We start from the raw sequence: 25,251 nt of genomic DNA on the forward strand, positions 1-25,251 counted from the left end.
TTCTGAGTAGCTGGGATTATAGGCACCTGCCACTGTGCCCAGCTAATTTTTTGTATTTTTAGTAGAAGCGGGATTTAATCATGTTGGTCAGGCTGGTACCAAACTCCTGACCTTGTGATCCGTCCGCGTCGGCCTCTCAAAGTGTTGGGATTACAGGTGTCAGCCACTGCGCCAGGCCAAGAATACAGTGTTTATATTATGCATGATTTCACTTATCTTTCAGGACCCGCAATGGAATCGTGTTCCTATTTTACAGATGTGGGTCTTTTTAAAAGTGGCTGGCTGGAATTTAAACCAAAGTTTTGATGATGTCAACATCTCATGCTCTTTCCTTGTATTTTCTGTGTTGAATTTGTATGGAAACAACTGAGATCTGACTCCAGGTGATTCTGATGGTTAACCCCTTTACAGTCTCAACCTCATACAAAGCAAACTCAGTGGCCAGCCGACTGTAAGTTCATCAAACACGTGCTGTGGATAATCTAACTGTAAAGTAAGGGGGAAACGTCTTGAGAAGGGAGTAGGACCCCAGATTATAAATTTGACATGGGTCCTTGAAATTAGGTTGTATCATAGGGCAGAGGTCTTCAAACTTTCTTGATTCATGGTGCCCCTAGGCCAAAAGAAACAGCTCACCTTTCTGTTTAGGTCCTTCTAACAAATGGAGAAGCATTTATATCTTACTATCTTATAAGAACTGTTTGAAAAAAATAATACCTATAACTTAAAGAAAAATATTACTATTTTATTTCATACTGATGTTAGTTATGAAGGGCAGCTGTGCACCTGTTGGGAACGGCAGCACTTCTCAAACCTTCGACTGTGATCCACGTTGATTTTCACTTGATACTTGCTTTTTAGCAAAGCAGTTGCTGAAAATCCCAGTTTCATGGTGTCATCAAAAAAACTGAAATCTAATGTTGAAAACTGAACGATTTTGAGCTAGTAGTTGGCCTGGTATCTGACAGATGTTGCTGTTTCCTTCAACAATTTAACGTATCCCAGGGTGCTGCTGTGAATGTCCTGCAGCATCCTGAGGTGCCCTGGGGGCCCAGCAAGCCTTTTAGAAAACGCACATATTCATTTTTTATTGTGTGTATTTAAGGCGAACATGTACTGATGCACATATACACAGCGGAATGGTTACTACAGTCAAGCAATGTACCATACCCATCATCTCACATGGTTACCTTTTTTATTGTTGCTGCAAGCCTTAAGGATATCTTTTCTCCCTTTTTCTTTTTTTTGAGACGGAGTTTCGCTCTTGTTACCCAGGCTGGAGTGCAATGGCGCGATCTCGGCTCACCGCAACCTCCGCCTCCTGGGTTCAAGCAATTCTCCTGCCTCAGCCTCCTGAGTAGCTGGGATTACAGGCATGCGCCACCGTGCCCAGCTAATTTTTTGTATTTTTAGTAGAGACGGGGTTTCACCATGTTGACCAGGATGGTCGCGATCTCTTGACCTCGTGATCCACCCGCCTTGGCCTCCCAAAGTGCTGGGATTATAGGCGTGAGCCACCATGCCCGGCCTCTCCCTTCTTCCTCCCCTCCCTCTCCCTTCCTTCCTTTTTTTCTGTTTGTTTTATGATGACTAATCCTCTTGAAGCTTTATTTGTAACTCGAATTCTCCCTCCATGACATCTTACAATATACACTAACATTTTCAACCTGGAGTGAAGTCAGTAGAAGCAGTATATATTTTGAGTGAATGACATATGGAAATCTGATGTTTAGACATATTTTCCCAGCAACAAAGCAAAGTTTTTACCCAAGAGTTCTTCACATTCTCAAATTGACTATCTCATGCTTGATGAGCAGGGATAATAAGGAAGGGGGAGGGGCGAAGTAACAGCTTGACTAGTAAATCTTTATTTAAAAAGTCTGTTGAGTACCATGCACATTTTTGGATCAGGATAACACAGACTGAGGGGCTGAAGCGCCCCCACACCAAGCTCAGGCATCCACATGGTCGATCATAAATGCATATCTGTGGGCATAGGCCAAGTTTAAGTCAAACATGGGGCAGAGGAGCAGGAGGGTTTTCCTTGGAGGAGTATATGCTTTGGAGTCAGGCTGTATCCCAGTCCTGCCTCTAAACTTAATAGCTCTGTGACTCCTGCATAGGTTAATACTTAGTCTTTTGAGTTTCAGATTTTCTTCTCAATATGATGGTAATAACAATACTGGTCTCAAAATTTTTTCTTTGGGACTGATTAACACCTTTTAAGTGCAAATTATAACACCCAGCCCCTTTCAGTTAAAGACTAGACAGTTAATGGTTGTCAATATTATCATCATTATTAGGAATGACTTGTGGAAGGGAAAGAGTTACAAAGAGAAAAAATAGTTGGGGGAATGGCAGAGTTCAAGTGCTGGTGGGGATGTAAATTGGTTCAACCACTTCAGAAAACCATTCTGCAGCATCTGTGCTGAACATATGCAAATCCTATGACCCAGCAATTCCACTCCTAGACATGTACTCATCACATACATGCTTAACAGAATACGTTTATAGCAGCAGCATTCATCATAGACAAAAATTTAGAAACAACTCAAATGCAGAATGAGTAAGACCATGCGGTATACTCATACACTGAAATACTATTCAGCAATTACCGTGAATTAATGACTGCTACACACAGTAATCTGGGCGTATCTCGCAATCACTGTTGAATGAAAGAAGGTAGACATGAAATCATCCATACTTTGTGATTCCTCTTATAGAAAGTTCAGAAACAGGCAAATCAATCTGTGATGTTAGAAATAAGGATACTGGTTACTTCTTGCGGGGCAGATTTAATGGCTGGGAGGGTGCAGGGGGAGCCCGCTGGTGCTGGCTACAGTGTGTGCTCAGGTTTTAAAAACCCCTGTATCCCTATGATTTATGTCCACTTTGTATGTATGTTTTATTCTAACAAAGAGTTTAGGAAAAAAATTGGCCAAACATTGGAAAGATCTCTTCATAGCGTTCCTTCTCAGCAGAGAAGTACAGACACACACACACACACACACACACAGCCCTTGATACTAATGCAAAGCACACAAAGAAAATGTAACAATTACATTTATAACCTGCAGGTCAAGCATCCTATCACGGCTGACACTTTGTATGAATCAGGCTATGCTATGGCTTACGACCCTCAGATGCTAGCGGCTTCACATAACCCAAGTACGTTTCTGGCTCCTAATGCCTGTCTAGCACATGCTGGCCAGGGGCCCTACTCATTGCACGAACTCAGGGACTCAGGGACAGGGAAGCTTCATTCCCACATACAAGTCCAGGATCACCACAGCAGTGGGAAGAGCAAAGGGTAAACTATACACCAGCTCTGAACACGTCTGCCCCGAAGAACAGGACCCCTCCACTCACATTTCACCTGCTAAAATAAGCCATGTAGGAATGCCTAACTTTAGCAGGGCGGGAGAAGTGCAGCTGCACTGTGTGCAGGAAGGAGACGGGTGGGAAACGTAACAGCTCTACTGATGACCATGCTTGCTCCCGTGGTTCCCAGACTCAGCCCCATTCAGAGTCCAGTACATAAGAGAACTGTTTCTGACTCACACCACATCCTTCTCTCCTCCTTCCCTCCCACTCCCTGTAGGTGGAGGTCATGCGGGGGAGAAAAATCCCTGGATTTCCACAACGCTGCTACCCCGCTCACCAGTATGGAGGCTGATATCAGGAAGGTCCCGAGTCTGCTGCAGGTGGTGGCCTTGGTCCCTTTCTGAGCCAAAGAGCAGAGTGAAGCTACAGCCAATCTGAAGGTAAAGAACAGTCATGGCAGGGAGCAGGGAGAATCTGTACAGCTGAAAGCATCCTTGAGGATCCATGCCATGGGTGGTGAGGGCAGCAGCTGGGGATTTGGATGACTGGGTGTTTTCTCTTATAAGAAGAAAAAAATGAAGGAAGGAGAGGGAGCATAGAGCTAGGAGGTAGGAAATAGATAGATGAGAGAATGAGAGGAAAAGAGTACGGAAGAGTCAGAACAGGGAGGTAGCAAAATCCTTTTTGTCTCCAGTCAGTTACAGGTGTCGCGCTTTCTCTGTCTGATCTAGTGCGACTCCAGGCTTTGGATGGCATTTCTGTCTCTGCTAGGTTCGTGTTAAATGAGTACCACACTGGTACTCACTGTTTATTAACAAAGAAATGACTGCATAGAGCTAATGAAGGGAGCACATGGCACGTTCTTGTCCTCTTCTCCCCGTTCCTGCTGAGAAGTGAGGGGTGCTCCCATGTGGATGTTCACTGCAGGACCAGAAGGGGCACAGGTGGATCTTTGCAATCTACACGTGAACACCTCTTAGAAGCACATACCAGTTCCAGGAGAAATGTACTAACGCTAAAAGCACATGTATGCGAGAATTTACCAACTGGGACACAACTGACTTTTAATTTCGGTTCCTTAAAAGACATAAAAAACACAAACATTTTGAGTTAAATGAAAGAGTTGAAGAGGGTCATGGGTTTCAAGACGGAAAATACCGTATGGTCACTACAAGGAACGTGGTTTTCCTGTACCTATGCAATCCTAATCAATTCTGATCAACATAGGATTTGCTTAGTGTACCAGTCCCATTTATTGATGAAGAAGTCACTTCACTTAGTGAAGACCAATGATGGCAGGTAGAAATGAAAACATTTAATCTGGGCTGCGTGGAGTGGCTCATGCCTGTAATCCCAGCAGTTAGGGAGGCTAGGCGTTCCAGACAAGTCTGGGCAACATAGTGACACTCACCTCTACAAAAATTTAAAAAATTAGTTGGGCATAGTGGTATGTGCCTGTAGTCCTGGCTGTTAGGGATACTGAGGCAGGAGGACTGCTTGAGCCCAGGAGGTGGAGGCTGCATTGAGTCAAGATAGTGTCACTGTACTCCAGCCTGGGTGACAAGAGTGACACCCTGACTCAAAAAACTAATGGATCAAAAATGTGAGAAAATGGGCACAATTTATTTTAGACAAACCGTTTTTCATGTGCATTCTAAAAGCAGTCAAGTTCCCAGAACAGGTTTCTATACACACTTTTCAGGAACACATCTGTTGTGAAAAATAAAACGTTTGTAGCACTGGGACTCCAAACAAAGCCTAAGGGGAAGATGCACTTAAAAGAGTTTATGAAAGAGTCTGGGGGCGGTGGTTCACACCTATAATCCCAGCACTTTGGGAGGCCGAGGTGGGTGGATCACTTGTGGTCAGAAGTTCGACACTAGCCTGGCCAACATGGCGAAACTCTGTCTCTACTAAAAGTACAAAAGATTAGCCAGGCTTGGCAGCACATGCTTATAATCCCACCTATGCGGGAGGTTGAGGCAGAAGAATCATTTGAACTCAGGGGGCAGAGGTTGCAGTGACCCAAGATTGTCCCACTGCACTCCAGCCTGGGTGACAAGAGCGAAACTCTGCTTCAAAAAAAAAGAAAAAGTGTATTAAAGATAGAAAATTCTTCCACATGAGGAAAAGATGGCCAGAGTCACTGTAGAATTAGTTGCTGACTTAAAGATTGGATACAGAAAAAAAAAAAACATGCAACCACTTGCATTTCTTGCTAAAAGTAAACGAAAAGCAGTTTAATTTTAAGGATATACTATGGTAGCTGTGATTAGGTTTTAGGTCAGATAACCAATATGTCCAACTCAATGTGAGACAGGAGGAGCCTCATTAAGAACGGCCGAAGAGGAGGCAGTGTGACCAGTACGAATCATTGCCCTTTGAGAATGGAGGTGTCGCTTTCCTCTTCACTGAAGATTTTAATTAGAAACGTATTCTTCTTTACAGATGCTTCATTTAGTTGTATTCTAATTATAGACCTTGACAAAAAAAGCCAAAAGAAGAGCCAGCAGAGCCAAACCCACGGCCGTCCTCGGCGCCCAGTCTTGATGTCGCCTGGGCATGCGCAGCGCCATTCTGGAACTCGCTGAGTCGTGCTGAGAGGCAGCAGGGGTGTGGGATCCTGGACTCCCGTGGTTCCCAAGCCCGTTTCTGAACTCCTGTGATGCAGAAACAGAGGAAAGAGTTACTTTCAGGATGCAGAGAAAGCCCTGTTGTGACATCAATCAAGTAAAGGGTTCCAGAAGGGCTGCCTCTAAAGTTCTCCTTCAACAGAGGCGCGTGCGGACACCCACCACAAGCCGGGTGGGCCCAAGGTAGGCATGAATGAGTCACTTCCTTTCCTTGAAGGGCCAGGCCAAGTTCCTAAGTCTCTAGACTACACATAAACCGTATGAGAAAGACAGGCCATGTTGATAGAAAATCAAGGCAGAATTCATGAAGGGTAGAATCTGTAAAGTGGAGTCATACCATAGGCATATTTGACACTTAGAGAGATGCAACCATGCAATGGAAGAATGAAACTGAAACACCATGGGCTGGGCGCAGTGGCTCACGCCTGTAATCCCAGCACTTTGGGGGAGGCTGATCACTTGAGGTCAGAAGTGCAGCTTCCCAAACAGAAACCAAGGAGGTAGCAGGGGATTGTTAGAGAGCGTGGAAGGGAAACCTGAGCAAAGTACCATTGTTGTTCCAAGACACTTGGCACTTCTGCAGATTTCCTGTCCTGCTCCACCTCTGGGTATCCCTCCGCCCTCCCCATTGTTCCTTCCATCCACGTTTCTCATCTCCCGCTTCCAAGGCAGGCTGATCACTTGAGGTCAGAAGTTTGAGACCAGCCTGGTCAACATGGTGAAACCCCGTCTCTACTAAAAATACAGAAATTAGCTGAGTGTGGTCGCGGGTGCCTGTAATCCCTACTACTCTGGAGGCTGAGGCAGGAGAATCACTTGAACCTGGAAGGTGAAGGCTGCAGTCCAGCCTGGGTGACAGAGTGAGACCCTGTCTCAAAAACAAGCAACCAGCCATCAAGTGGAAGCCACCTGATTTAGCAAACATCCCTAGGACAAAGACTCCTAGCTGGTCCTCTGTCACAGGATGGTTGCACCAAGAGGAACCCCCCCAAATGACCCCACACTCGGTCCCCTCAAAGTGCCTTGTGTGCCCAACAAATACTATCATTTTCTTTTCACGCCGGACACAGAGCAGGCTGGGAAACCCTGCTTGGGCAGGGTTTGAGAAGCTGAAGACCTGACTGTGCTTTCTTTCAGTGGTCTCTGTTCAGGGGCTTCTTAGCTGGTGCCCAGGGGAGTGGAGAGAGGAGCACCTGGCTATTCTCAGGTTGGCTCTAGAGTTTCAAAGCTCAACTTATGAGATTTTTACCTTGTGTACCTGCTTCAGAATCAGTGCCTCTCTTAATAATATGGGACTCCTCTGTTGAAACCGGAATAACATTATGAGAGATGGAAGTAGGGGTGTGGAAGCGGGAGATGAGAAACGTGGATGGAAGGAACAATGGGGAGGGCGGAGGGATACCCAGAGGTGGAGCAGGACAGGACAGGAAATCTGCAGAAGTGCCAAGTGTCTTGGAACAACAATGGTACTTTGCTCAGGCTTCCCTTCCACGCTCTCTAACAATCCCCTGCTACCTCCTTGGTTTCTGTTTGGGAAGCTGAATCTCACCCTGCACAGGAGAGGCACTGGAATGGTGCTTTGCAGAAGGTAACACGAACAGGAATGTGTGGGGTGGATTGAAGGGAGGCAGGAGAATGGGATAGGAAATCCAGTGGTAAGTACTGTAGCAGCAGATGAAATGGGAGAGAATGAGGACCTCTATGAGGATGACAGCAGAGGGAACAACAGACTTTTGATGTAGAATTAATAGGATTTGAATGCAAAGGAGTTCATATTTACATGTGATTGTGTGGGAAGAATTCTTGCTCTGTCTGTCGGAGACTAACAAACAGCAGAGTTAATAAAGCTGTTAGCCAGAAGGATAAGTCTCTCAACTCCAATACAGTGGAAGCATTATTTACTGCTGCACTCCTCAGGTATCTGGTCGATACCCTGCTGGTCTCCCTGCACTCGGAGTCCTTCTTAAGGACACGTGCAGCTGGACAGAACAGGGCCACTCTCCCCATGGCAGCAGGAGCCGGGGCTCAGTGGTGCACCCAGACCTGCCCCTGCCCCCAGGTCACAGCTCTGTTACGAGGTTGGCTTTCCGTGTAATATTTTGGAGCAAGGTGTATGCTGAAGAGCTTCTATTTCAATTAATAACAGCCTCAAGATCTCAAGGACAGCAGTGACACGTGGGAAACTTGAGAAAGAATGCAGACCTCCTTCAACTGAATTGATAGGAACTATGTGAATTCTCAAAAGGGGTGAGTCTGTCTAATTCATGTCTCAAATACTGGAGCCTACCAGGCTGCAGACACAGAGCAGGTACTCAGTTAAGTGTTTAGGAATGAATGAATGAGTGACTGAGAGTGGGCAACCATCAAGAACGTTCCCATCTATGTCTCTGGTGAGCAGTGTGTCCTGTGATACATTCAGGAAGCTATTCTACTTGAGTCACAAATTATGGCCTCTACTAATTAAACCATCACTTACTAAGTTTGGTTTCATAAGATTAGAATTAAGAGGTTGATTAATTGCTCCGTGGCCTGAGTTCTTTAACCTTTCTAAGTCACAGATGGCTTTGAGAAAACTACAAACCCTTTCAGAAAAATATGGAAGTATATTTACATATCCACACAGTCATACCCACACTGTCTTCAGGAGGTTCACAGATACTCTCACCCAGGAGTGGACCCAGATTTTGTGGGTTCTGAAGCCTTCTCTTTAAGAAAAACGTAATGAATACAAAATTAGGTCCAGGGTTTTAGAAAGGGCCCCTCAAAGTGAAAGACCCTGAGACTGGCTACATGAGCTTCGGGGAAAATCCACCCTTCTCCCTATCCCCAGTTGGGAATGCTTGACCTTGGTTCCGCACCTGTGCTGTGATTAGCGGTGCCAGGCCAGGTGTCAGGCTGACCTGGGGAAGGACTAGGTGAGTCTCAAAAGCCTTAAGCATTTAGTTGGTTTATAACACAGGTTGGATTTTGTTTCATGAAGCAGTGCAGATACTGTGCCGTCTTGGCCTGGGTTTAAAAAAAGGCAACAATCCTTCGACTTTTGATGACAATTTCAGAAAATTTCTTGCCTATTAATCAGAGTGGATTATTTGTGGGCATGTTCAATTCAGTCACTCTTCCTTGGGCATTCACTTCTTTCCACCCCTCAAACGTTTAACACATTTGAACATTGATTCAGAAAAGGTGTTTTGGTGCTGAGCCTCCCTCCTGAGCCTGCTGGACAACCCAGCACCCAGCGGAGCGGCATGTAGGATGCGTGCATGTACAGACGCTCACAGACTTGCCACTCTCTTTAAGGCAGGAGCGTGACAGCGGGGCAGGAGTGGGTACATGCAGCCTGTGTCTACTGCACCTCGCCCTTTCATTCTTCTCACCTTTTACCAAATCAAGATCTTGATGAAAGGATTTTGATACTATTTTTAAATATGATATTTAAAAAGTTCCTCATATGACAGAATAATCAGTAACCAGCTAACTTTGTACATTTCAATTGCCACCACCACTGAGATACTTAAGAAAAACTAGCTTAGAAATGTGGGAAATACGAAGTGTTGCTCCAACATGTAAATGTACAAGGTAGCAGTTGAAAGCAGGGATTGTGAATAGAAAATAAAAAGTGCTTATAGGAGAAGTGATTATAAACAGCTGATGGAAAAGTCCACACACATGTGACAAGCATAGTTCTAGAAAGTAAACAGAGGCTCAGACCTTCCCTACAGCTTCGAAACCTTATCGAGATTGCTAGTTCCTGAAATTCAATATGCATATGCATCTCTAAAAGTATCATACACCAAATTTGAAAAATGTTATTGCTTTTTAAAACAAATGTACGCCAACTCAATTTTTAAGAACTCAAATTCTACTTAGAAACGCTTTTCTCAAAACAGAAATTTGAAAGAAGGTGGGATATGACCTTTGCTACTCAAAAGGAGCCATGTATTTATCCTGCTGTAATAGACTAAGGGACTGAAACTCCCATCATGCATTCTGTGTTAACTTTGATTAACATGGGTTTGTCCTCCTTGTAAATCTCACTGCTCCCCTGATTAATTTCTAAACCTACTGAGTTCCTAACTCTTAAGCTACAGTTTTGAAAATTAGATTAGTTTTATCAATCTGTTAAAGCAATACCGAAATTAAACACCACTTTCCCGTTCAGAAACTAGGGATCAGATTTCCACCCGTTCAATACAGACAGTTCGGGTAACAACAGCTTATCTCATAATTTCCTTCATCTCTAGCAGTTACCCACGTATTGTTGGGAAAAGGAAGGAGATGCTTTTAACTTGAGCATGTTTCACGCCACAAGGCACAGATGGGACCGGTTCTAGAAGCAGTCAGTCCTCGAGCTTTGGGCTCTAATCCCAGCTCCATCTGAGGATCCTCAGGCAAATTTTACCCTTTTTGCCTCCTTTTCCTCACCTGTAAAATGGAGATACTGCTAGTATCTGTGCACCATAGGGGTTGTTATGAGGATTAAATTAGATATATGCAGATTACGTGTCCTGAAAATAAACTTATTCCATGATATCTTATGCAAAAATGCAAACGTCCTCAAATTCTTTCTAAAAATTACAGAGTCATTATTTGCTTCTCAAGTAGAATTGACCTGTGCTGTTTTTGTTCCTTATGTATACCATCAACAGGTGCACGAATGAGCATGAGTTTTGAATTCTGGCATACCAGAAACGGAACCCAGGTTCAGCCAGCCAGCTTAGGCCACTGGTTCAAACTTCCTAAGCCTGGCTGCCCTTCTGTGAAGGAGGAAAGCCACGACTTTCAGATGTTATCGAAAGGGACAGGATGTGCCCAGAGCCAGGCAGCGTGCCTGGAATACAGAAAGTTCACAAATAAGGGCTGCTAGTAAGGTGTATCACAGGGGTGTGGCCTGAAACCCAGGCAAGGCCAGAGCCGCCCACAGCACTTACTAGCAGTCCTGAGACGACAATGTCCTGTCTCCAATATCCTCACAAACGCTAACCCATGAGGCAGAAGCTACGTCCACTGTGTAGTCAGCACCTCTTACTCCCCGGGCTCTGAGGTGGTAAAGCCTGTGGTGTGCGCCTTCTGGAAAAGCTCCAAGCTAAAACCATCACCCACCCCTGCCTCCTCTAGTTACTGTTTGCTCAGGTCTCAACTAAGACAGGACCTGCTTTAGGGAAATCTCTGTCACCCACTGCCCACCCGGCGTGGGCCTGCTCGTCCTGTCAGCCGGCTGCCTCCCAGCTCCCGTTAACAGCGGTGAGCACCCTATGGCTCCTGTGCCACCCTGGGTGTGCTCCTTCTGAGCAGAGGTGGCCTTTCTCCCCAATGGATGCCGTGGGCCTGGCCCCTAGGAGGGGCCAGTGTTGGCTGAATGCATACTGCCACTGCTACCTGTTACTTAGTATCATATAGTCACATTTTATACAGGAGCAAATACCCCTTCCATTATGGATTGCCACTTACCTATTCTTATACTTCTTACTAGACTGGCAAGTAAATGGGACAAAAAGTCATACATCACCAACACTACATAGCATAAACATGACACAGGGTTACGAGGGAAAAACCTTACCAGCAGAGAAGCAGCATGTTCCATGAGTTCTCTATTGCTATTTGAACAAATCGCCATAAACCTAGGCTATTAAGCAGTATGCATCCATTCTCTTTCAATAGAAAGACCTTATTCCATGATATCTTAAGAAGTCAGAAGTTCTATGTCAAGGTCTTGGCTGGGCAGCCTTCTTCTAATTCCTTGCTCTTTCCAGTGTCTACAATTTGCCTACATCTCTTGGCCTGTGGCCCTTTTTTCCATTTTCAAAGCCAGTAGCTTTGGGTTATCATTTTTGGAGATGGAGTCTCACTCTGTCACCCAGGCTGGAGTGTAGTGGCACGATCTCGGCTCTCTAGCAACCTCCGCCTCCTGGGTTCAAGCAATTCTCCTGGGTAGCTGGGACTACAGGCGCATGCTGCCATGCCTGGCTAATTTTATTTTTAGTAGAGATGGGGTTTCACCATATTGGTCAGGCTGGTCTCAAACTCTTGACCTCAAGTGATCATAGGGTTATTTTTATAAAAACCCTTGTGATTTACACTGAACCCACTTAGATAATCCATAATAATCCTCTCATCTGCAAAACTCCTTTTGCCAGGTGATAAGGATACCGACATCTCTGTGTGGAGGACATGACGGTGCCGACCTCTCCTGACATATGTGAGCCCCGAAGCTTGCATCCCACCAGAAAGTGTGCTCCGTTCAAGTAGAGCTGCACGAGCTGCCTAAGAGAACACCCGACAGAAGCGTGACGCTCTACACGTTTACAAGGAAAGAGGGACGGGGCACCTTGAGACGACTGTGTGGCTGGCTGAAGTTCCTGGGGAAGAGGACAGGAAACTCCAAAGCTCAGCCTCTGCTAAGGCCTCTTCCTTCTGCCAAGCTAACTGCCTGCTAGGAAAATGGGGAGGAAATGGGCCTCCAGATGTGTCTGACTCACCGGTCTTTCAGCCCCAAGAGACAAGACTGAGGAAAGGGCACCTAAATGATGATTGATTCACATTTTCTGAATTGGTGTCTGCGTTTCTGCTTATTCCTTTGCATCCTATAGTTATTTCTTCATCTAGTTACAAGGATTCCTTTCTTGGGAGCTGGATGGGCTTGGGCTCCCAATGGAAGGAAGTCATGTTGTTTACAGGCCTTTCTTCCAAGTCCTCTTCCTTCTCATATGAAATATTGATAAGCTGTAAGATGGCACATGGTTGGAGAATGAGAAGCACAAGGATTCGGTGACAAAGGCAGAGGATAGGCTCTATGTGAAAATCCTAAGCAGAAATATTGAGAGAACGTTCACTGCCCGCCTAGTAGGACTCTAAGTGCTCTACGCATTCTCTCTAACCCTTCAAAGTACTCGGTGACGTAGCTAATGAGTGAACCCTCTCTTTAAATCACTGGCCCACATTTCTGATAGGAAGTAGAAATAGCGAAGCAGATGAGAGGCCTGGCTTTAGTCATACCAAGGACAGCCCCGCAGCAACACTGCTGACATACACTGATAATTCCATATAAATACATGAGAAAAAGCAAGGATTTTCTGCATAGTTATTAAAATGACGATCAAGATCAACAGTCCCACCCAATACATTATGTCCACTTGACTTGCCACCGCATCTCACAGGCGCAGTGGGGTTATTTTGAGTTTCCCTACAGAGGCCATTCCAGAAAAGCTGGCCTCGAGTTGTGCGGAGACATTTCACGTTACCCGTCTTGCAGTTCTAAGCCACGTGGAGACTTTAACTGTGACCCGTAGGTGGCACATCTCTGAGTATGCTCCGAACACACACATGCGTACGCACTTGATGCGCTCACATTAGAGCACGTTGCAGAATGTGTTTTAACGAGGAACAGTTGGTCTGGTTCTGCTCAAATAAAAGAGATCCCTGTAAGAGAGCTGCCACCTGTCTTCCCATCTTGTGGCACAGCTTCTAAATGAATTCTTCTGTCCTGACACCCGCGAGTGTTGCCAGCGCCCCTCCTCAAACTGACAAGACAACCCTGTCCCTGCGCTTCATGTTACTACCAGATACCGGGACATACAGGGGAGTGACGGGGCCAAGCTACCTTTCTCCGTTACTCTTCTAGACGTTCCCCAAATTGGGAGCTCTTTAATATCATATACGTAGGCGTACCCAGTTATCTCCAAACCAAAAATGTTTTAGCATTTTATCTTGAAGTCAGTGAAAATAATGGGGTGTGTGTAGTCCGTCGGCATTATAGGCACCATGGCATGGAACAGGATCAACACATTCAAGTTGGAATTAACCGTTCCTTTCCATTTCTTCTGGAAGAACATTTACATTGTGAGACCTCTGTCACACAGTCACACAATTAGAGCACAGTACTGTCAGCCTTTCTGTTTCACTTCTGGGAGATTCTACATCAGACATTGTTCATATGACATTTTTGCCTTGGCCCTTTCACCCCAAATGTGTAATTGCTATCAGGTCATTACAATTATGAAGAAAAATGTTAAACTTGAACACACACATACACGCAAACTCTCTAATCTTAATATCACGGACGGGGTTTCTTAAATCTTATTTTGGTGATAGCAGTGTAAACACAAGGCTTTGCTGATAAGGATGAACATAAATTATTAAACTATCTACTGTAGGATCAAATGCATTTCAGATTCTATTCTGAATAATTCTGCCTTGACGTCCACCAAAGGCACAGATGTGATATGCCCCTGCGCCATCTCAGTGATCCCTCTCTTTCAGAACGCCCAACCCGCACACTTGAACTGTGCCAAATGAAAGAGATAATCATGTCAAAACCCAGAGCTTGGCATCTGCCCATCACCTAATTATTACTCTCTGTAAGCGCACATTTCATCTGATTCAAGAGATGTGAAACCAGCTCTTAAGCTCTGAACTTCTTTTAATGGCTTCAAAACATTTCTTATGTGTAAATTTTTCTCATGGCTCAGAGGCACTGTTAGAGCTTGAAGTGCAATCTAACGGGGATGAAGAAAAAATTCTTTGATAGCTCATATCTCAAGATAAATCAGAGTTTAGAGCAGGCTTCCCCCCTACCCCCACACCAAGCCTTGAACATATGGGCTCTGTAGAAAATCTACTGAAACCAGAGATGTGACCAGGGTGAGGAAATAATCTGAAAGCATCCTTTATGCAGTCCAGTTTACTATCAGGAAAGAATCTCCACACTGGCTGGGCATGGTGGCTCACACCTGTAATCCCAGCATTTTGGGAGGCCAAGGAGGGTGGATTGCTGGAGCCTAGGACTTCTATGTAACCCGGGCAACATGGCAGAACCCCCATCTACAAAAAAATACAAATATCAGCTGGGCATTGTGGCATGCACTTGTAGTCCCAGCTACTAAGGAGGCTGAAGTAGGAGGATCACTTGAGCCCAGGAGGTCAAGGCTGCAGTGAGCTACGAACGCACCACTGTACTCCAGCCTGGGTGACAGAGAAAGACCTTGTCTCAAAAAAAAAAAAAATTCTCATTTTGAATACAAAATTATAGGCTATCTCTACACAATTACATTTTATTTTTACTTTTTGAGATGGAGTCTCACTCTCTTGCTCAGGCTGGAGTGCAGTGGCTTGATCTCAGCTCACTGCAACCTCCACCTCCTGAGTTCAAATGATTCACCTGCTTCAGCCTCCTGAGTAGCTAGGATTACAGGTATGCGCCACCATGCCCAGCTAACTTTTGTATTTTTAGTAGAGATGGATTTTTACCATGTTGGCTGGGCTGGTCTTGAACTCTTGACTTCAAGAGATCCACCTGCCTCAGCCTCCCAAAGTGCTGAGAATACAGGCGTGAGCCACCGTTCCTGGCCCACAATTACAATTTAATCTCTCCAATACAATTTAACCTCCTAAGGCTGCATCCATCCTTCATGCTAAGGAATAAGCAAAGGTTGCCCCTCAGGCTTTGTAATGCCGTCTCTACATTCCAGCTGCGGGCTTCTATCTGAATACCTGCATCTTTAGCATAGTACCAAATATTCATTCCAATGAGCTTAGAATACTTTCCTAATTTTTGGCTTGTTACATTTACCAAAATAAGGGGAGCGTGTAGGGCAGAAGAAACAGATCTAGAATTCATAACACAGTATAGAAACCTTTGCCAACAGTGGTGCACAGTCATTTGTCTATACATAACTTCTCCAGTTCCACAAAGTAAGCTCTGCCGAGAAGGTACGCTATCAGAATCCGGCACCTTAGCTGGAGATGTGTCTACTCCTTCCTTGTTGTTGTTCAAATTTTGTTCTCCAAAGAGAGGTACACCGAGAAGGTTCTTTTAGTAACTACACACAAGGAAAACCCAAGTTACATACTGAGTCAAAGTTTGGAAGTTACTCTAGAACTTGTCATGTAAGTCTCTTCTGCTAACTAAAAATCAGCCTAAGATAGACGAAAAAGTACACGTGCTTGTGCGCACAGACACACAAGCTCTGACATAGAAAAGGAACCAAGAGGCGCACTTAGAACAATGAAGTCTGTAATGACAGCATTCACGACAGCAGTAGAAATGTCCGTGCATCTATTCCTAATTGGCGGCTGAAGATAAGCATAGGTATGCACAGAAGCTGCCCACAGGTGTGGCAAAGCTGAAGAAAGAAAAAGTGAGTTGGGTCAAGACGCTTTACTGATGATGGGGACCTTTCCATAATCTCTCAAACCACACGCAAAACCTTTCTCATTCCAGGGAGTGCCCACAGGAAGCACTGAGCTCGAATGCTGATGATTGTAACAACTGGGTGTATTAAATGTCATCTTTAAGTCATCAATTCAGCTCAGAATAATTGTTCTAAGGGTTTCCTTCCGACTAGGTACCCATGAAAGCATGTTGGCAGACATTTGGTTTGTATTTTAAATGAAAAAGGAGTCACGTGTGATGTTAGCTGTTGTGACAATACAACCTTCTCATCCTGTTCTAAGTATCATTTTAAATGACACTGGAAATACGGAGTTAGCATCACTGAGCTCTATGAACTGCATAAAACAAATAAAGGAAATGGCACGTGCTTTACTCTGTCTCAAACAATCTCATAAATGATAAGCTAATACGTGAAATGTTTCCTACCTATCACCATGATAGTTTTGGCACTGGGAAAATGCAGATAAACTAGTCAGAGAAAATTACATGGTATATGCAGTTGGTCCTCCTTATCTGTGGGTTCCACATTCATAAGTTCAGCTCACCACAAACAGAAAACACTCAGGGGGAAAAATTCCACAAACTTCTCAAAAGCAAAACTTGAATTCACCACATGCTGAATATTACCTTGAATCTATGCATATGAAGTGATGTACAGGCATTATATTAGATATCAAAAGTCATCTAGAGATAATATAACATATAGGAAAGTGCATATATTTTATATGCAAAATGATGTCATTTTATATAAGTAACTTAAGCATCCATGAATTTTGGTATCCATGGGGGTCCTGGAACCAATCCCCCACAGATACCGAGCATGACTGTACTTGCTATAATTAACTAAACTGAACCCAACCATCTGAAGAAAGATCACATCTCCATATATTTTCCTATCACTCCCAAAGTTCCATTATGCCTTCTTTCAAAAATCTGTTCCAAGACATGCCCATTCTTTCTATTTTGAATATAGTTTTTAAAAGTAAAAAATAATGATCCTATGGAAAGTCACTTAAAATACCTAGGAAGAGATTAATATTACAAGACTTAATTACTTAGGTTATATAAAAGTATGGTAGGCAGCCCTGAAGATAATCCCCAGCGGTCCTCGCCTCCTGGTATTCACACCCTTATGGAATACCTTCCCCTTGACTGCGGTCTGAATGTACTCACTTGCTTCTAATGCTCAGCATAAATCATGGATGTCAATTCTAAAATTAGGTTACAATGTACTGTAGCTTCCATCTCTCTCTCTCGGCTTGCTTGCTCACTCTGAGGGGAGCCAGCTGTCATGCTGTAGGCTGCCCTATACAGAAGCCCACAGGAGAAAGAATGGGGGAAGCCTCTGACCAACAGCCAGCCAAGGATTAAGACCTTCATGCAGCAACCCATGAGAAACTGAATTCTGCCCTCACCACATAAGTGAGCTTAGAAGCAGATCCTCTCTGTTTGGGTCTTCAGTTGAGACCACATCCCCGGCTGCCATCCTGACTGCTGCTGAAGGACAGCACTGCACCACAGGCACCCAGAGAAGCCGCACCTGGATTTCTGACCCACAGAAACTGTGAGGTAATACATGCTTGCTGTTTTAAGCGGCGAAGTTTTATGTAATTTGTTACACAGCAACAGATAACTAATACAAAAAGCTGCCAAGTAGAGGGCTGGACACCAGTTCACACACATGTAGAAGTTTGATTCATAACAAAGGCATTAAAGACCAATAGGAAAGATGGACTTTCAATAAAGTGTTCTGGAACAAGTGGTTAAACACACATAAAACAATGAAATGTAACCCCTACCTACCATGTTTAAAAATCAATTTCAGGTATATTAAATATTTACCAAGCAAAGGAAAAACTAGAAAAATTTTAGGACAATATGGGAGGAAAACCTTTCTAACCACAAGGTAGGGAGGACATACTTCTTAAACCACAAAAATACACCAAGTTCTAAACAAAAGCACTAGAAAGGTTAAGACAAGCTGCAAACTGGGAAGAGATACTTGCTTCACATATAGTTTACTCTGGACTACATAAAGAAATCACAACTGGGCACAGTGGCTCTTGCCTGTGGTCCCAGCACTTCAGGAGGCCAAAGTAGCAGAATGGCTGGAGGTGAGGAGTTTGAGACCAACCTGGGTAACATAGCGAGTTCCCATCTCTACAAAAATAGCTGGACATGCCTACAATCCCAGCACTTTGGGAGGCTGAGATGGGTGGATCACTTGAGGTCAGGAGTTCGAAACCAGCCTGGGCAACATGGCAAAACCCTGTCCCTACTAAAAATATAAAAATCAGCCAGGCATGGTGGTGGGTGCCTGTAGTCCCAGCTACTGGGGAGGCTAAGGCAGAAGAACTGCTTGAACCTGGAGGCAGAGGTTGCAGTGAGCCGAGATCGTGCCACTGCACTCCAGCCTGGGCAACGGAGTGATACTCCATCTCAAAAATAAATAAATACAATAAAAATAAATTTTAAAAAACTTAGCTGAGCATGGTGGTGCAAGGTTGTAGTCCCAGGTACTTGGGAGGCTGAGGCAGAAGGATCACCTAAGGCCAGGATTTCAAGGCTGCAGTGGGCTAACGATCACGCCACTGTACTCCAGCCTGGGCAATAGTGCAAGACCCTGACTCAAAAGAAAAGAAAAAAAGAAATCCTAAAAATCAATGAAAAGGTATCATACAATAGAAGAAAATGGGCAAAAAGCTTATACAGATTCTTCACTGAAGAGAAAATCTGAATATATATATATATATATATACACACACACACACACACACACACATATATATATGTTTGTGTGTGTGTATAGTACACCAATAAATACATATTTCAAAAATGGTCAGCCTCATTTGTAATTGGAGAAATGAGTTAAAAATACAAAAATACTGGCCAGGCATGGTGGCTCACGCCTGTAATCCCAGCACTTTGGGAGGCCGAGGCAGGTGGATCACAAGGACATGAGATTAAGACCATCCTGGCCAACACGGTGAAACCCTGTCTCTACTAAAAAATACAAAAATTAGCTGGGCGTGGTGGCACGTGCCTGTAGTCCCAGCTACTTGGGAGGCTGAGGCAAGAGATTTGCTTAAACCAGGGAGGTAGAGGTTACAGTGAGCCGAGATTGCACCACTAGCACTCCAGCTTAGTGCCTGGCAACAGAGCAAGACTGTCTCAAAAGAGAAGAAAAAAAAATACAAAAACACCAACTTACATACACCAGGTTGGAAAAAGTAAAAAAACTGAACAATATCAAGTATGGGTGACAATGTGGGGAATCCAGAGCTCTTTGACACTGCTGCTGGGAACGGCAGAAATTAACATAGCCACTTTCGGAGATGGTAGGGCACAGCCTGGTAAGGTGGAAGCTGTGCACTGCAGCCAAACCAACGCCACTCCTAGTTACAGCACCCAGACTAGAGAAATGACTGCAGGTAAGTGCCCATCCCAAGTCCCCATCATGGCTGATGTGATGTAAGTTAGAAGCTCTAGAAGGATTTGGGATAGAGATGGGGGTTGGGGAAGAGTTGGTCAAAGGTAGAAAAAGTGGCCCAGGATGAGGGGCTCAAGAGCTGTGGGTGGGCTTCTGCCAACACTAACTTTCCAAGCAGTCTCCCTAAGAACCTCTTTCTTTTCTTAGATGAGCCCGTCACTAACCTCCCTCTTCTCCATTAGCTCTTCTCCTCTACCATCTCAATTCCTGAGGCATTCCCCACCCATCTTCCCCACCCATCTGCCCCACCTGAGGGAGCAGACCTCGTGTGCTAACGTTCAGTGAGCAGCATGGAGGCCAGTGTTCTCGAGGGGAGAGAAGTCAAGGCATGGGGTCTTGAGGCTGTTGTAAGGTCTTTAGCTTTCACGCTGAACATGCTGGGAAACCTTAGACGATTTTTATGAAAACTTTTATGGTACATATATATATCATAATATTTACTATCTGGACAATTTTTAAGTACAGAATTCAATGGAATTAATTATATTTACCACGTTGTGCAACCATTACCACTATTTCCAAAATGTTATCACCCCGCACAGAAACTCTGTAACCTTAAGAAGGAACTGTCCATCTCCAACCCAGCCCCTGATAAGTTCTAACGTACTTTGTCTCTATGAATTTGTCTATTCTCAATATTTCACCTAAGTGGGATCATGCAGTATTTGCATTTTTTTGGTCTGGCTTATTTGCTTCACACGATGTTCTCAAGGTTTACCTATGTTGTAGCATGTGTCAGAACTTCATGTCTTTCTGTGGCTGAATACAATTCCATTCTGCTACATACCACATTTTGTTTGTCCATTTGTCTGTTGATAGATATTTCAGGTGCTTCCACCTTTGGGTTATTTATGAATAATGCTGGTATGAACATTGGGATATAACTGAGTCCCTGCTTTCAATTCTATTGGATATATATGGAATTTCTGAGTCATGGAGCACTAGATGGTTTTTGAGGAGGAGAGAGAAACAATCTGATTTATATTCAGAGCAGAAATAGGGGGACCGGCTAGGCAGATTGTTTATTTTCAGATGATATAGTACACAGCAGGGAAAATCACCTCCTACAGGAATATTGAAGAAAAAAAGACCTGCAGTGAATACCTCTATCCTATACTATAGATGCTTTGTGACTGTTCAGAGGAACTGCGTTCACATGAAGGATAACAGAAAAAAATAGCTAATCAAAGTCAGTGAAAAGGGGGAACTGAAAAGCAAAAAGTATGTATTTCAGGCAGCTATCCTTTACAAATGTTCTTGCTGCTTATAAAGACTTCATGTTTAAAAAGACCAAGGACCAAGTCCTCATCTTATGGCATACAGGTGATTAGGGCAAAACATCATCCATGTTCATGGATGAGATTCTACTAGTAACTTGATCAACTAGGCCCCAAGTAAGTCTTCACTATCACCATGTCCCCCCATTCCGCATCACATATTCACTGATCACTTCTATGTGTCACATAGCGCTCAGTGCTTCCGAAGCTTTATCTCACTTCAGTGCCAAAACCATTCTGTCAAATGGACTCTCTTCCTCCCGATTTACAGATGAGGAGAGACACCTAGAGAGGGTAAGTGACCAGGCAACGATCACAATTGGTAAGGAACCGAGCCAAAAAGCCAAACCCACAGTCTGATCTGATGTGCTTAAGGGTTACTAGGGCTGCTCTATTGTTTGTTTGTTTTCCATACATCTGCCTTTATTATTAGCAGCAGGTGGGACACTTCCAGCAATAGTAAAAAAAGTAATTTACAAAAGCAGGGATTCAGTGAAGCCACCTGGTTGTTACCCTTGGGTGCTCACACATAGATGCCGACCCAGAGCACAGGAAGAGGACTCCAAAGCCCGTGAAGAGTGAGACCACCAAGGAGATGAGGAGCTCTTTATAGATATCACGAGTGTACTTGGTAGAGGTGACCTCGTAAACAAAGAACCAGGCAGTGAAAAACATGCCGATGGCCAAAAGCACCACGGTTAGATGGGGGAAGACGGCTGGATTCACTGGGCTGGTGTATCTGCTCATGGCCTCAAGAGCTCCATTTTGCCCAGCTCACGCTAAGCCGCCGCTCCGCCCTGCTCTATTATTTTTAAATGGATGTTTGCAAGAAGGAAGCCCTGCGAGCCAGGGGCCTGTGGAAGGGAAGACGCTGATCTTGATAAAGTCTGCAATGGTTCTTTGCCTTTATTGCCTTTGGAATTTCCTTCTCAGGGGTTGGCAAATTTGAAAGGTGCTACATCTTAATGTTTTAGGTTGACTTCCTATCAGATAACTGTCCTAGGTAACAGACTTGACCTATGGATTGAATATTTCTGTTTCTCAGTAATTTTACAGACTTGCATTTGGGAGCTAGAGGAACAGGAGGAAATTTGTTTCTCTAAAGCTTTTAAACTTAAAACACTGCTTACATGCATATAAGAAATCTGCACTTGTAACCCCTAAATACGTAAAAATTTACAAATGAATAATGAAAAAAATTTTAGCCATTGTTAACTATGTTAGAAAACACTTGCAATCTGCTTATCAAGATGTCAAATGACTTCAAAGAGCAAGCTGAGTGGCTTGACTGTGATTTTTTTTTAACCATTGAAAAATATATTAATGTCCGTATTAGTTGAAGTAATAGAGGATTTCAACCTATTAAGTAGGTTTCCTACCTCTGCTGGAGAACCCATCCCTTTCCACCCTGCATATCGCCAAAAGCCAAGTTCATTCAATAACTATGAAACAGGCACTGATCTAGGGCCTGGAACCAGTGGTGGGTAGACGAGCAAGGTGAGTCCTGCTTTCATGGGCTTTCCCTCATATACAAACTTCCACTATGCTGTGCTCATGTTCAATAACTTTCCCACATGTAGCCAGGCACGGGGGCTCATGCCTGTAATCCAGCACTTCAAGAGGCTGAGGCTGGAAGACTGCTTGAGCCCCGGTGTTGGACACCAGCCTGGGCAACAAAGTGAGACCTCATCTCTACAAAAAATTTAACAAATTAGCCAGGCCTGGTGGTGCACGTCTGTAGCCCCGGCTGCTCCAGAGTCTGAGGTGGGAAGATCACTTGAGCCCAGGAAGTACAGGCTACAAGTGAGCCAGGATTGCACCACTGCGCTCCAGAGCCTGGGTGAGAGAATGAAATCTGTCTCAAAAACAAAGCAAAACAAAATATTCACACATGCATGGTAGAAACTTCCAGCATTCACCAGTATTTTCTCCTCCTTATTAAAACAAAAGTAGGTATTTCCAGACTCCTGCAGTTAAATAGGGCCATGTGAATAGAAATAGCATGTGCCACTCCTGTGACAAGGCAGTAAAAAGCCTGGTTCACCAGCAATTGTCTTTCCTTGCCATGGAGACATGCAGTCAACTTGGGTCCCTGAGTGACTGTGTGGAGCACACAACTACCTGACTCTAAACTACACACGAAATGGTATATCTTAGACACTCAGTGTGAGCAGGAAATGAACCTTGGTTACGTTAGCCCTGAGATTTCAGGGTTAATTTGTCACCAAAGCACAGCCTAACCTTTCTGGGACGAATACACGTGCTTGTTTGTAACGTGTTAGGTATAAATCCTATTTGACTTCAAAATCCAGAAGTCCCATTCTTTATACTCAAGATTATTGCCTTGTGCTTTCCAACTGCCCACAACTGCTTATGGATATCTGAGTCTGCATTCTGTCACTTCACCGTTGGTTCCTTTCACAGTGAGACAAATTTCCTTCTTTACTTGCCTGATTGAGTTCTTTTCACCTTCAAAGTCCAGTTCTAATCCGACCATATCTTTGAAACTCTCTGTAGTAGAAATTGTCTGAAAGCCCTCTCCACACCCCCATTAATACAGATGCCAAAAACGATTTTCCAACCTCCTTTGTCCCCAGGGTATAACATGAGACCTGGGTTCCACAGTCAGATGTAATATATGTGAGACACTGACTGGGAGTCTTCATGAGGAAGCAGACAGGGCATGGGGCTCCTGCCTTGCTGGGGTAGGGGGAGCAGAGGTGATATCTCTTACAGGAAGCTCCTGTGTGGTTCTGGGTGTTGTTTTCAGAAAACTTGGCAAAGATTCTGGTCCCTAGCCCTTCTGACGATTCTGTGGACCATCTAGCATCCCTTTATAAACTCCTTCCTGTTAAACTAAACTGCTGCCTGTTGTCTGCAAAGAATCCTTACCCATACATTCCCTGATACCTCAAGTCTTCAGAGATCTCCTATCTTCCAACTTCTTATGATTCTAATACCAACCAGTTTAACGTTTCACATTTGACATATTACAGATTCTGTTTCATATGTATATGTGTCTTAGTTCGTTTGGGTGACTGTAACGAAATGCCATAAACTGGGTAGCTTTTAAACAACAGAGATTTACTTCTCACAGTTTTGGAAGCTGGGAAATCTAAGATCAAGGTGCCAGCAGGTTGGGTGTCTGGTGGGGGCCAGATTTCTAGCTTACTGACAGAGCCTTCTTGCTGTGTCCTCACACAGTGAAGGGGCAAGGCAGCTCTCTGGAGCCTTCATTAGTATTGCATGAAGGTACTAATCCTCATCAGGAAGGCTCCGCCCTCATGACCTAACCACCTCACAATGGCTCCACCTCCTAACACCATCACATCAGTGATTAGGTTTCAATATCTGAACTTTGGGAAGACGCCAACAATCAGACCACAGCGGCACGTATCTTCTCTTCCTAACAAGACTTGAATTCCTTGAGGGCCGGATTATGTATTAGACATCTGTATCACAAGCAGTTCCTGACACAGTGCTGGATCCACTTTTTGAATTTATAGGATGACCATATGATGTATCATCCACACTAGGATACTTTTAGGAGTGGAAAAAGGGCATATTATTAATATTATTACAACAGGTAGAAACCAGGACTGACACAGGCAGTCCTGACGCACACAGGTATTATTATCAAGGCACAATGAGGTCCTTGATGAATAGAGTGTCATACTCATCAGTGATCACTGCTGACTGAGTAAAAAGGTAAAGACACGTGAAGGGGAAATAGTGCAGTGAAAACGTGAGTGCTGACGCGTGGTCCCGGACACCTGGTTCAAATCATCACAGGAGAGAATCATCTTCTGGAGCTTCCCTAGTCCCATCCTGCAGGGATAGATGGTTGGGCTGAGATGACCTTTCAGGTTCTGCTGCTGAAATACAGCTCTGGTTCTCCTAAGGAAGCTTTCTCCATTCGATGCTTTCATGAGAAAGAATACCTCTTGCTCTTAAGAGATTCCTTTTAGATTTGGTAAGAAATCATCCATAAAACTTTAACCACAAGAGCAATGAAGTCTCACAGGTGAGCTAGCATACCTACACAAGATGCCTCCCTCAGCCAGTCCCTCCCTACCAGGGTCACAGCTGATAAGCAGTATTACCAGCGGAACAGCCAGACCAAAAACTCCTCAAAGACCAAGCCCATATTCATCATTTCTATCTCGAAGACTTCATCCAGGTCCTGGATAATAAACACTGCAACATATTATAAGAGGCCAGGTGCTACCTACATGATGTATATGTGAGTAATTCAGGCTCTGCGGCCTGGCTCTTCTCCCTAGCGCTCAGCTAGGGAAGTCAGTCCAGTCTTTGTCCCAGGCTCACTGCTCTTTCGGCCTCCTATGTTGAATGTGGGCA

General features: G+C 44.3%; 1 protein-coding gene and 1 pseudogene across 14 annotated transcripts in view; both read right to left on the minus strand.

Moving 5' to 3' along the window:
* Window positions 1–1,845: 1,845 nt before the first annotated feature.
* CDKAL1 (CDKAL1 threonylcarbamoyladenosine tRNA methylthiotransferase) overlaps window positions 1,846–25,251 on the minus strand; it is a 736,106-nt gene continuing 712,700 nt past the window's right edge. For all 13 annotated transcript variants that reach the window (XM_078368217.1, XM_078368209.1, XM_078368220.1 and 10 more), the window contains one exon: window positions 1,846–5,984. In XM_078368217.1, coding sequence (XP_078224343.1) covers window positions 5,793–5,984 — 192 coding nt within the window. In that variant the 3' untranslated portion in view covers window positions 1,846–5,792. The remainder of the gene's footprint in view (window positions 5,985–25,251) is intronic.
* Window positions 5,999–21,662, minus strand: LOC144582014 (dolichyl-diphosphooligosaccharide--protein glycosyltransferase subunit TMEM258 pseudogene; annotated as a pseudogene). The gene has a single exon (XR_013533661.1). The product of XR_013533661.1 is annotated as a dolichyl-diphosphooligosaccharide--protein glycosyltransferase subunit TMEM258 pseudogene (transcript).

Source organism: Callithrix jacchus, chromosome 4, assembly GCF_049354715.1.
Source record: "Callithrix jacchus isolate 240 chromosome 4, calJac240_pri, whole genome shotgun sequence".
Lineage (NCBI taxonomy): Eukaryota > Metazoa > Chordata > Mammalia > Primates > Cebidae > Callithrix > Callithrix jacchus.